This window comes from Pelodiscus sinensis, chromosome 2 (assembly GCF_049634645.1).
Source record: "Pelodiscus sinensis isolate JC-2024 chromosome 2, ASM4963464v1, whole genome shotgun sequence".
Classification (NCBI taxonomy): Eukaryota; Metazoa; Chordata; order Testudines; family Trionychidae; genus Pelodiscus; species Pelodiscus sinensis.
In genome coordinates this window covers 171,830,144-171,843,601 of record NC_134712.1, presented here as the reverse complement: position 1 = coordinate 171,843,601, position 13,458 = coordinate 171,830,144, and the positions used below count along the sequence as shown (strand labels likewise).

General features: G+C 44.1%; 1 protein-coding gene across 4 annotated transcripts in view; it reads right to left on the bottom strand.

The window, feature by feature from the left end:
* Nucleotides 1-13,458, bottom strand: part of PDE1C (phosphodiesterase 1C) — a 442,200-nt gene that overhangs the window by 380,139 nt on the left and 48,603 nt on the right. For all 4 annotated transcript variants that reach the window (XM_075921776.1, XM_006124030.3, XM_075921778.1 and 1 more), the window contains exons 2-3: nucleotides 13,022-13,072; nucleotides 694-865 (exon numbers count right to left, since the gene is read on the bottom strand). In XM_075921776.1, the coding sequence (XP_075777891.1) occupies nucleotides 694-865; nucleotides 13,022-13,072 (223 nt within the window). The remainder of the gene's footprint in view (nucleotides 1-693; nucleotides 866-13,021; nucleotides 13,073-13,458) is intronic.

Genomic DNA, 13,458 nt, shown 5'->3' with positions numbered 1-13,458 from the left:
ACATTGTTAGGTACTGCTGTGCACTTGGCATGAGATTCTGAAATTTCTATCAACTATCTACCCACAGGTACCACTATTCTATTTTAATGTATTTGGTTAGGAAAACTATAGTCAACAAAAGATGCTTCAAAGAAATGGTTGCCAAATGAACACTCACATGAATAAGCAAGTTGGAAGGAAGTACAATAATGTAAGTATCTTACATTTATGACAGCATAAGTCATCAGCATACCGTTCCCTTTCCAGGAATCCTACTCCTTGACAAAATACATGAACGCCATATAGTTTTCAAGGCTTCAGATCAACAGACAAAAGACTCGGTTTGCTTCTCTCTCAGTACAGTATTTTATCTGTCTATGAAGTGCAAGGCTTCACCAGTACAACAGATTCACCTGACACCAAACCAATCTTCAAAAGCAACAAATTCTCTCCATAGACAATGTTGACTTTCTATTGCATTATATCTGTCTAGCCTATAATCTTGTAATGAGGTCAACAGAGTCTGAGAAATGAAAGTCAGCAACTTGAACAACCATACATATGACCCTCTTTCTTCAATCCTATTCAATACAAAGACACACCACACAGCAGAAGGTATCACTGTATTGCCTTCTTTAATCAAACCCACAATACAGTCACCTAACTTAAGAGACCTATTCAAGGAGAAGTAACATATGTTTATGTCCATCAAACCTGAATGATGTTTTCACTAATGCATCTGGACTGTCCACTGGTGGCAGCTCATCTGCTAAGATTTCCTCTGGAGTCCTAGGATCATGAATGATGGTTGGCTTCTGCTTTTCTTTGAGATTACCGGTAAGCCCACCAATAAGGGTGTTCCACAGGCAGTTTTGTGACTTTGACCCTAGAGACAGAAAGAAAATGAATTCATCAGTGTGCAAAGCTGATTTTTCACCAGTGTGGAGAAAAAACCACAAGTTATGTTATTGCCAACTGATGCTCATGTGTTTGGAGCTGTATGTTTATATTCGGGGGGGAAGGCGGGGGGAGAAAAAAATATTACTAGATCAAGCACTAATCAATCTTTGTTACCAGAATGTCTCAGATATGAGAGCATAGGCATCACATAGGATTCTCAATACACATTGGTCTGCTATCCACCCACTTCACTGCCACCCAAAACCCTAAAAAAATAGCTGAAGTAGTGTATGACTTCTCTCCCACTGTGTATATGGGAGAGGGTTTCACCCTTCCAGTTCTTATCAAAACCAAAAGTACATGTGAATCCCCAGATGGCAAGAGAAAAAAAAAAGTGTAGCTGAGCTGCTTCAGTGTATGCCACGTTTAAAGGAATGTTCTCAATTAAATGCATTATGATTAGAGCTGGAGAGAAACTATTTTTCACTAAAGTTTCATTAAATATTTTTTTCAAAATTCCTTTTTGATGAAATTTTTATGTTCAGCTTTTATGCTGGCATATGGCCGATGGCAACATTCCTACTTCATCTCTACATTGCACAGAATGCCAAATAAGGGAATGACGCACCTAAACATGCTACAATTAGGCCTTTTGGTAAACAATAAAAAGTGAAAATATTATGACATTCCACCATCCCTTAAATGGCCACTGTGTTTTGCAAAAAGTTTAATTATTTTTAAAAAGGTCCTTTTTCAACAACAAAACCTTGTATATTAAAAATTTCCATTAGCAATCTTAGTTAAATGCAGCATCTGCTTCTTAAAACAATATAATTTGATCATCTCTTTCATTTCCAGATTTGTCAGTTTTTCACCAACATGAAATTCACATCAAGACATTTAAAAATCAAGAAAAAGATTTCAAGGCATAGCATTTCCCTATGTCAGATCTTGTCAGTTAAAACAAAATTGAGTACAATTTTAAAAAACTTGGACAAAACTATGGATGAAATCTTTAAAAATGCCTAACTAGCTTGTTCTTCTAACTTACGTAGACACTTTTGAAAATCTTATATCTATTACCATGCCAAAAACCTGTTATGTGGCAAATTTCAGATAGCATAGAATACTTATGGCTTAGTTAGCAAACCTAAGTAGAGTGGTTTATAACTGAAATTAGCTATAATACTGCCAACAAGCATCACACTATAATGATGAAGGATTAGCCCTACTGGATTTCATAGCATAAAAAAAAACCCTCCTCATAATATCAAAACTGCTTCTGACCTTGCTCCAGAGGCTTGAAGCTACATGCAAAATTAAAATCTGAGAAGTAGGGTTCATACTAAAGTTTACGACTCACTTATACGGTACTGCTTTGTAAATTTCCAAGCATTCCTCTGCCATTCAGAAGCAAATTGTCCAGCAATCACGGACTAAAAAGCACATGACAACTAGCAGTTCTTAATTAGTCCTGACTGTCTGTCACTATAATACATAAAGTGGATAGTAAAAGATTGAATACAGCACTCTTGCCTCTCTATCTTCCAAGAGAATGTCACAGGGAAATACAGTATTAATATTAATGGCATCTGTTCCTGCATACAGAGGATGACACAGTTATGCTTTGTCGTTATTTGTCTTATCAAAGATGTATGCTGTTTTCACCCAGGAAAAGTGGTATCAGGCTCAATCTGTGGCAACTAGTTCAGAAGATAAGAGCCTGACAGGAAGAACAACACCCTCCCCTCCTCCCTCCGTTCTTTGGCTCAGATTTGTCAGTTTACCCAGGGGAGCTCCCCGACCCATGAGTTTGTCAGTCAGCACGACACACAACTTCCTAGGATATAATCTCGCTAAAGCCAGAGCAATATCCTTCTGCAATCATGACTGCTCAGGGAGGGGGGAGGGGCGCTCCCAGAATCAGGGATGTGTGGCAGGCACCCACTGAGAAAATCACTTGGGCCCTCTCCAATCTGAAAATTCTTCATCGGACAAGTCTCATCCCATGCTATCATCTGAAGAGGAAAACGGATGCTTCAATTATAAGCTCTTTGGAGCGGAGACTGCCTTTTTGTTCTGTCCCTGCATGGCACCTAGCACAATGAGTTCTAGCATGGGTAGGCACCTAACTATCCCAATTTTCAAAGGGTACTAGCCATCTAATTGCCATTGGTGCCTAAGGTGACATGTCAGGCCAGATGAAGGGCCTGGAATAAAACCCAAGTGTCCTGAGTCCCAGTCCAGCACTCTATTCACTAGATCACACTGCCCCTCAAACATGCCTAGCCTATAGTTCTTCATTAAATCACTTGTCTCTAGCACTGGACATTGCAGATCTGAAAATTCAACTGTGTTTTCATGAACAGAGTTTGGCCTCCAGTTCCTTCTCTCCTACATGAGCCCGCAGAAACTCAGTGTTGAACTTTACATTACAAATCACTTTCATAGCAATCTAGTAGAACAAGAAAAACAACAGCTTAATAAACAGCTCCAAAAAGAAGGGGAAACTGAATTATGAGAGAAGAAACTTATTAAAACCAGAAACATTTAAACAACAGCTGGAAAAATAAAAGTTGCTAAAATTTACTGCACATTGTTTCCTTTCTTTCTAAAGCTGCCTGCCAGTGGTAGGAATCCATCTCTTGCTGTTTATATCTAGGATTAGAAACTCTAGAGTCTGATGAATTTCTATCAAGATCAACATTGTTGGAGTAAGCCAACCATTAAAACAAATCTAATTCACTTCACTAGAGTGATGAAATGCCATGAAATGCCATGAAATGCTCTAATTGACTGCTCAGGCTATTCATTATACATAAACAATTAGGCTTAGGTGAACTGCAGACAGCAAAGGGTTGTTTTCCCCTATGGCTCTTCATGGGCAGACATCTGTCGGAATCTTTCAGCTGTCTGAAATGCTGAAAGTTAAGCCTTATGGATTTAACTCCCTATAGCCACAAACACAACTGTTCAAAGCCTGATGGTGCAACACTACTTTGTAACAAAGATGGCATGCTGAGATACCAACTATTGCAGCAATAAGCAACAACTTCCCAATAGTAGCTGAGTGCCAAACATCCCTCCATAAAATGAGACTTGACATTTTCAAACAGTGCCAATTTTAGTACTTTTAGAACAAATATAACTTAACTCCTCTTTCATTTCAATCTGTTCACAAGTGTAAGTTCTTCATTAGAAAATGTTTTGCCTTCTTTTCCTTCATTGTACATCAGATAAGCATTGCATTGCTATGAAAGATCACACTACAGAGTTAGTTGTGAAAGCAATATTATCACAAATAGATGATACCAGTCATAAATCTGACTGGCAGAGGTTCATGTACTCCACTAACATTGTTATACTGCATGCTTAACTACGTAGGTACATATATTTATAGCATCTGGGCCCTACCACTCTCCCCAAGCATTTAGACAATTTTTCCTTGTTGTTCTTGCATCAAAGCCTGTAAGAGAAATGTGGGGCTGGACAAGGTGGTATGTCTTTGGATAGTGAGTATCTTGTATCTAGCTGTGTGCAAGCCTGAAGAACATACTGAGGGAAAAGTTACACTGAGGCACTAACTAGGGTTGTACATGCAGGGTGGAATTTTTAAAAAGCACACTGTGTGTTGGCCCAACTCTGCTCCCTTTGAAATCAATGGAAATTTTACCATTGACTTAAAATGGGAGCAGAGTTAGGCCAGCACTGACTAATTAAAAAAAAACACACCCTTTATTCTAAATGTGGTATGGTTAGTGATCACCTCTCTCTCTTACAGTAGTATATTCATTGTGTACATAGGTCTAGCTCCTAGAAAAGGTACTCTGTCTCTCTCTATTCATTGTCAGCTTTGTCATGGCTGTTGTGCTAGGTCCTGGTCAAAGAGAAAGAGAGGCAATCTCTCAGATAACTAGGACCAGTCTTGTGAAGTTCTTTTAAAAAGACACTGCATTCAACCAGTAGTTAATGCAGAGAATGGGTGATAAGTTCACAAAGGACTGTATTGCTAAGCAGTTGGATTGTTTCACGGTGTACAAATTAAAGACCGCTCAGTTTGTATGCAGCTTACATTTCTACATATGCATTTCACTAATCAGCTCTGAAGGCCATGAAAAGGTTATCATCAGGGCCAGATTCTGTGTCTAAACAGAAAAAAGTCACAATTTTCTGGCCAGATGCAGGTGGTCAGTGGCCTTATTTGTTTTTCCTCTGTTATGCATAGGTCCTGAACTCAAAGCCTACATTTGAACATCCCCCAAATCTGAGAAATTGCAGATCCAGATCCACACTTCCAGAGCTGATATAAAAAGCTGAATCTAAACATGACTAAAGTTGCTGCTTTGAACCCATCTGTAACAACCCCACATTATTTCAGTTGTTCTTCAATTCACAGTCCTTGAAAACACTGATTTTTATACCACCCAGCTAAGATTTTTTTTCTGGACTGCTCTGTGAGTTCATTTAAAATATGGCACCAGTCAGGAAATGTGAGATGAATTATAGTGTTATTACTACCTCTCTAGAACATTTGGGTCCACCTGATCCTGCAGCAGACACAGACAATTCCTGCATGATAGATCTCTCTATTTTTGCTAACTGTTCTAGCTCTAGGTTTCCTTCATATCCTTGTAGAAGTCATTGCCTTACACTACTGCTAATGAGGGATAATTATCACCAAACTGGTTGAGTCTTTGTAACTGGAGCATAGCTACTAAATAATAAGCTCAAACTTCTACCAAAAGGGTCTTTTTCACCCCTTTAACTAATTTACCCGGACCCCATTTGATGTCACTATGACTATTGTCCAAAAGAACTAAACTGAGTTACTGACTATGGTTTATTAATATTATTCTACAAGAGCCAGTAAGTGGCCTTGGGAACTACAAAGCTCACCTAACAGGGTAAGGAAGCCAGTGATTGCATCAGACGCTCCTATTCATGGAACTTACCTGAAAGTCATGAGCTGGGTTAGAGAATTAAATTCAGTGGGTGACATCACTAAACATGTGGCCTGATTGATTTGTCCAAAACTATGGCAGAACAGGAACAGACCCCAGTTTTCCTGAGGTTAAGCCAATGTTTTATACACAACCATTCTTGGCTTCATAAATCATGTTATTATTGATGTCTAGTTTTATATTGAAGTGCCAGCTCAGCCCCAACTGTCATAACTTATGCTGGCCCCAGTAGTAACAAAATAGTGCAGCCTAAATAAATGATATCCCCTTAACACAAAGCTCAGCCTCCGGTGGTATTTGGATAATAATCTAAATCCCAGAGCATGCCTTTTTACCAATCATCAAGAACAAAAAGACATTTTTTGAACTTCTCTCTCAAACTTCCATGTTTTCATCTGCTTTTCTTTGTAGTTTCATTACCATTTGCTAACTTAAAGCTCTGTTGTCCACAGATTTGGGAAGAATAAATCTGAAATCAGAGTGACAGGCCAGAACAATTAATTATTTTCTTTCTTCAGTTTAGCCTGCAAGCTTTTCTGAATACGTAGCAATCTCTCTAAATCTATACATTTGATATGATTTTGTTACATGGTTCATCTACACAGTGTACAATATGCTTTGAGTGCCCTCATGTGACAGAGTGGGAATATTGCACTGCAGAATGGCATTCCCTTATTGAGCACAATAAAAGAAAATACACTCCAACCAACATGCATGTAAGTGACCTTAAAATTCAGATGTATTTCTTTTTTAAATTGACACTTAAGCTTTGTGTTCTCGGGTGCTTATTTGCATGAGCAAAGACAGGTTTGGCACATTCAGTGTGTGCTCTATATGCTAAGCTAGCAAAAGTTTTAAAAGAAAAAAAAACTGAGTAAGAGATCGGTTTTCTGAAGGTGTTACCCATACTAAGGGTTGTGCTTGCCCCTGTATGTTAAATGTTGCTAAATGATGGACCTTATTAATAATCACACAGCAGCATAAAATTATATGTAGTGGATATGGAATATTCCCATTAGGCCATATAATCATCTCCATTCTATTTTTCAGTTCTTTGTCCCATCAAGCTTTAAACAGTCCATCATGAACAGATGGACCACACTGAGAATGCCACACTTAGGGCAGACTGCAAGAGACAGGACAGACAATTCCAAAAAATTGTGTTTTATTCTATAACTGGATTAATCAAACCAGTAACAAAACAGCTTTTGTAGTATACCACAGAAAAAAAATACAGTTCCCAAGCATTCCAGCTCATGACTCCCACCTAGCCAGCCAAAGTTCAATATAGCGAGGAATTACTGATTCACCTATTGCCTTACATGAATAAACCTGATTCACTATTCATGAGGTTCACCAATCCCAAAGGACCGGACACTTAATCTCATGTCAATATGACTCTGAAATTTTGAACAATAATCATGCTGATGCCAATTCTTTAATAACTAAAACTAAAGGTTTAATAATAAAAGGGAAAAAGTTGCAAGTGGTGAAAAGATCAATATAGATACAAATATTGGATAAAATCCTTAGATTAGTTTCATAGTACAGATGGTGGGACTGCGGATTTGTAAAACTTTTTCTGGAACAAGTTTAAAAGGTTAGAGTCCAATTGGCAGTCCAAGTGCAGAATCTATTTATAAATTCTTCCATGAGAATTCCAGGATGATCCAGAGTAAACCTGGAGACCTCAGTCTTATGCTTGGACTTTTCTCTGTTAAGCTTTAAGCAGACATGAAAGGGCAGAATCAGGTCCAGGGCTTTCTTTTAAAACTCTCTAGCAAGCTAACAAGCCTCTTCTCACAGCAGGACTTTCCTCTAAGGAAGAAAAGGCAATGATTCGTGGACCACTGCTTCGAAGCTAATCTTCTATTTCCTGTGCATAAACAGGTAAAGTAATGCATTCATTCAAGAAGCAATGGGCTTAAATTGCAGCAAGAGAGGTTGAGGTTGGACATTAAGAAAAACTTCCTAACTGTCAGGGTAGTTAAGCACTAGAATAAATTGCCTCTAGGGAGGTTGTAGAATCTCCATCACTGGAGATTTTTAAGAGCAGGTTAGACAAATACCTGTCAGGGGTGGTCTAGATAGTGCTTGGTCCTGCAGTGAGGGCAGGAAATTAGAATTGATGACCTCTTGAGGTTCTTTCCAATTCTAATATTCTATGATTCATGTAAGGCAATTAGCCAGTGCTTTATTATAGCATAAATACTTAAGCTGAAGACAATGCAGATAGTATTATTAGTTTCCTATAGTATCTTGCATCTTTGATCTTAAGGTTAACTGAACCACATGCATAATATAAAGCAATTAAGACATGAAGGGGAATTAGCATCTACAAACTAATCTAGTTAAATTCCTAACAAGATACAGATAAAACCAGACAAATATACTTGGATTCTACCCTTGATTTCTATTATTACAAATAAATGGGTTAATGATTGCTGGTGTAATGCATCTCTTTGAAATTCACATACAGATAGATTGTCTAAACATTTCAGTGCCTCTTATTAAATTATCGGTCATACACAGGTTGGCTGAATGTCAGTGTCACACCTATGTGATTAAAATTCTCCTAGTATTCCAAGGAAGTTATTCCATCAACTAAAAAATGTTTTTGTTTGGGATTCATATCAAGTTTTTGTTTTGTGTGTTTGTGTTATCATAAACTCTGAGGCTACAACTACACAATAGAGTTTTTGCGCAAAAATGGCCGTTTTTGTGCAAAAATTCGTGGAGCTTCCACATCTCAAGCACGATTTTGCGCAAGTAAATCAACAGAACAAAGGAGTTTTTGCAGTGTAGGTATTCCTCTTTCTATGAGGAATAATTCCTTTTTGCACAAGAGTTCTTGCGCAAAAAGGCGTGTGTGGATGAGCAACAGGGTTTTTGCACAAGAAATGGCATCCAGGAAAAAAAACAGATGGCCTCTTGGCCACTCCACCCAAGGTAATCAGAAATCTATAGTTCCTGTCTGCTGGCCCCTCTTAAAGCTTCAGGCACCCTAGACAAGGAAGGTGCAGAGAGCAGGTCCCTGAACCATGTGGCTCTGTCTCGCTCCAGAAATGGCAAAGCAGTAAGCGCCCCGAGACCCACCCCTGGCCTTTCTAGGAAGCAACCTCCCCCTGCAGGGGGACAAAAAGGTGCGCCCTGATCTGGTCTGGCCCAGAGATAGTGACCCTTCTGGAATTGTGGAGTGAGGAGGAGTCGCTCCAGGATCCCTGGGCCAAGCATTGGAACCCACAGGTTTTTTGCGTATGGCTGTATCCCTGGCTGAGCGAGGTAACCCTGCCCAGACCATGGAGCAGGTCTGGGCAAAGGTGAAAGAACTCCGTCAGGGTATCTCAGGGCCACTGAGCGCAGCATGCACTCAGGGGCAGGACCCCACACCTGCCCCTATTATCAGGAGCTCCATTACATCTTGGGGGGAGGGGAGACATCTTCCCCTCCACCCCCCATCGTGGTGGACTCCAGCCTTGACACCCCAATTGCTGCTCGCCCGGAGGTTGCCCCAGATGATGAGACGGGGGGCCAAGGCCAGCCCCAGCAGGAGCCAGGGACGGTGACTCTGTCCCTGGAGCCAGTGAGTGCCAACCAGGACATCTCCCAGGCCTCCTCAGAGTCCTGGGAGGGATCTTCAGGTGAGTTGTCACACACACGGACAGGGCGGGGGAGGCAGGCACACAGGGAGCTGGGGGCAAGTGTTGTTTGGGCTGCTCGGGCAGCACATGGTGCTGCAGTTTGGGCACATGCAGCCACGTGCAGTAGGAGGGTGCAGCACATGGACACAGCAGGCAGCCCCTGAACTCGTCCGGGATCCTGCTGCCAGGCTCAGGGGAGGGCACACACATCCTGCCCCCAAGGGGATGGGGGGGGTGCACCCAGCTAGAAGCAGGCTAGCCAAAAGGGCACAGGCACAACCCCAGACACACCCAGGAGTGCTGCCCACAGGCATGCCTATGCATGCGAGGCAGCAGCTTCTCCCACTTGATAGCCCAGCAAACCACAGCTGTGTATGCAGACCCTAGGGAGGGCCAGCCTGCTCACAACTCCTCTCCCACCCATGAGGGATCCCACTGTGGCCGGACACTGCCCGTGCCTGCCTGGCCGTGGTGGGGTGTGTCTGTTGTGGGGGGGAAGCGGGTAGCACAGTCCTCTGGGCACGTCAGGGCCCCTGTGAGACAGAGCGTGCTGTGCAGGCCACACATGGCCACACATGGCACCACATAGCACCCGGGACATCCCCCTCATGCGGGCAGCGGACTGTTGCAGTCGCCGCTCACAAAGGAGGGCACAGCCTCAGGGAATGTGTGTGCAAGGACGACTGATGGCCTCTCCTCTTGTCTGGCTGTAGAGAACACACAAGCCAGGACAGAGGACCCAGCCACACCACCGCAGCCACCTGCCAGAGTCCAGGGAACCTACGGATGAGCCATTGCCCATCCACCTGCCCACCCTACTTTGCCTCAGATCCCTCCCCATGCTTTGCCTCTGCTCCATCCCCTAGCAATACCCATGCCTTCTCCCCAAGTGATGCCTGTGGCCCCTCCTCCTGCCCCCCTACCAACCTTGACCCCACTCTAGCCCCCCCTCCTGCTCATTCCTTTGTGGCCCCCAGACCCACACAACCCCGAAGAGGTCCCGGCACCTGAGGCGGCACAGCAAACTGTCCCATTACTCCTCCCAGTCCAGGATCCCCCTCCCCCTGCCCAACTTTTCTTCATGTATAATCAATAAAGACTGCTTTTGTTGGAAAGCAAACAGGTGTATTTTATTGGGAGGTCAAGGAAGGGGCAAGTGGGGGAGTTAGAGGGGGAAGAGAAAGAGCTGAAAGGCAGAAGCCCCTGTTGGGGAGGCCCTGGGGAGAGTTTCTGGGGGGCCTGAGAGAACCTCTCCCTCAGGGCCTCCATGATGCGCACCCCAGCGTGATGGGCCTGGCGGGTGGCAGATGTATGGGGTTGTTCAAACGCTCTGCCCTCGTGGCCTGTGTCTGTCCCCCACCCTGGGAGGAAGGCCTCCCCCTTGCGCTGTACAATATTGTGGAGAACACAGCATGCTGCCACCACCTCAGGGATATTTTGCTCCCCAACGTCCAGGTGGGTGAGGAGGCAACGGAAGCATGCCTTGAGGCGCCCGAAGGTGCACTCCACCTGCATCTGGGCTCGGTTTAGGTGGGCATTGAAAAGGTCCCTGCTGGGATCAAGGTGGCTGGTATACGGCTTCATTAGCCAGGGCATGAGTGAGTATGCTGCATCCCCCACTATGCGCACTGGCATGTTCTGGTCACCCACCGCAAAGTCCCAGAAGGGGGAAAAGGTGCCCACTTCGAGCTTGGCACACAGGCTGGAGTTCCTAAAAACTCTGGCATCACGTGCCCTGTCTAACCACCCCACATAAACATTTGTAAATTGGCCCTGGTGATCCACCAGGGCCTGCAGGACTACAGAAAAGTAGCCCTTTCTATTAATAAACTGGGCTGCTTGATGGTTCAGGATGTGGATGGGGGATGTGCATGCCGTCAATGGCTACCCTGCAGTTGGGGAACCCCAGAGCAGCAAATCCAGCCATGGCTGCGTCCAGATCCTTGAGACGGACAACTCTGCACAGCAGTAGAGAGTTGATGGCCCCGACGACCTGCAGAAGGAGACAAAGAAACACACAAAACAAAGACTGAGAGAGAGATGCGTGTGAGCCCTTGGAAGGTGCCCAACCCCCTGCCCTCTGCCGCCCCTCCTCCAACTCCTCAGGAGCTACCCCCTATGAGCCTGTGCACCCACCCAGCAGCAGGGCTGTGTGAGGGCAGAACGGCACAAGCCCCTGGGGCCAGGGCTTTTCCCCCACCCCCACTCCACCCCATATAGTCCCCAGCCTCCCTCTCCCAAGGGTCCCCCTTATCCAACACCCTCCCCGCCGTGGGCAGGGACTGCAGCCTGCGAGCTCCTTACCTGTATTAGGAGGGCCCCGACGGTGGACTTCTCCACCTCAAAGTGGTTGGCCACCAAAGCAGTAGCTGTCTGGGGTGGCCAGCTTCCAAATGGCGATGGCCACCTGCTTCTGCAGGGGGATGGCAGGCCGCAGGTGGGTGTCGTGTCTCTGGAGGCTGGGTGCGAGCCAGGCACAGAGCTCGAGGAAGACAGCCTTGCGCATGCGAAAGTTGTGCAGCCACTTCTGGTTGTCCCACTGCTCCAGGACCAGCTGTTTCCACCAGTCCAAACTGGTCTCTAGTCTCCCAAGCCTTCTGTGTATGGTGGGGTGTGGCAGCCAGACTGGAGCATCTGCAGCCACACCGAGGGTGACGAGAAAGAGTTCAGAGTCCATGTCCAGCAGGAACATGTAGGCAGCTGGAAGCTCCATAGGGCAGCTCCAGCTCCATGGCACACACCAAGGAAAAAAGCTGTGGCGGCCCCGAAAAGAACAGGGCAACCACAGCAGGCACTGCTGAAGCTTTGCTGTCCCTCAACAGAGTTCCACAAGCAGGCAGCAGAAACAGAGAAACAGCTGTCTGGGAGGATCCCTTTAAGCACTTGTCTCTGCAGGGCTCCGGCAACAGCACTCAAGAGTAACTGGTGACCTAAAGCCCAGCTAGAACTGGTTCTGGGTTGCTTTTTATGCAAGGGAGCGTCCAATGAGTGTGGACGCTCTCTTTTGCTTTTGAGTGTGGACACGATCTTGCGCAAGATCTTTTTGTGGAAGATCTTTTCTGCAAAAACCTTCTTGCACAAGAAGCCTGCAGTCTAGACATGGCCTGAGTATATATGACAAGAGATGATGAAAGACTTACTGGTTTGGTTAAAAAGCATTCTTGCAATATTATGTTGGCTCTAGCAGGCTTTGGATCAGGCTCTAATGGGTGTCTTTCCATTGACTTCAGTGGACTTTGGATCAGAACATTATCAAACATCTGCATTTTTATAACAAAAGAGCAACTTTAAATAGGAAGGTAGCCCAGAGGTTTAACATTTCACCTGCTCTGAAGGAGGAATTCCATTAAAAAAAAATCACTGTGTTCTTGTAACAGACACTTCCTGCAAGATCAGAGGGAGCTCTAAGGCTTCAGAACTCTATATTGTAATGTAAGATGGTATGCCATGACTGGCAGGTACTATGAAGATTTACTAGAGCTGCACTTCAATGCTGCTTAGTAGGTGTAGAAGTGAATGAGTTAAAAGTTGGTTACTTACGAGAAAATCTTGAAAGTGGTCGTGCATTTTTGTCACCAGTCTCATTTGCAACTGAAAAGAAACAAATATTATATTAAAATGTATGTATGTATTATACTAGTATTTTCGTTAACATTAGGCAATACCCGCAATTTCACAGCTCTGAAAAATGCAACATACACTATGAAATAATTCCTTCCCCAGGAAATCCAATCTTCTCATGCTGCTAGGAGTACCCAGTTGGGGCTCATAGCTGCTAATTTGGGCCAGGCTGGGGAGGGACAAGAGATGTACTTCCCCTTCATGGCCAATCTCAATGAAGAGATCAGACCCACCTCCAGAGACAGGGCAGAAGTGAGGGTGGTATGCAAAGAAAAGTGTCCTTTTATGAGGATATTTGTTCCATATGGCTTCCTCACTGGTCTGGAAATACCCCAGTGAAAACGATCTTTCTGTTA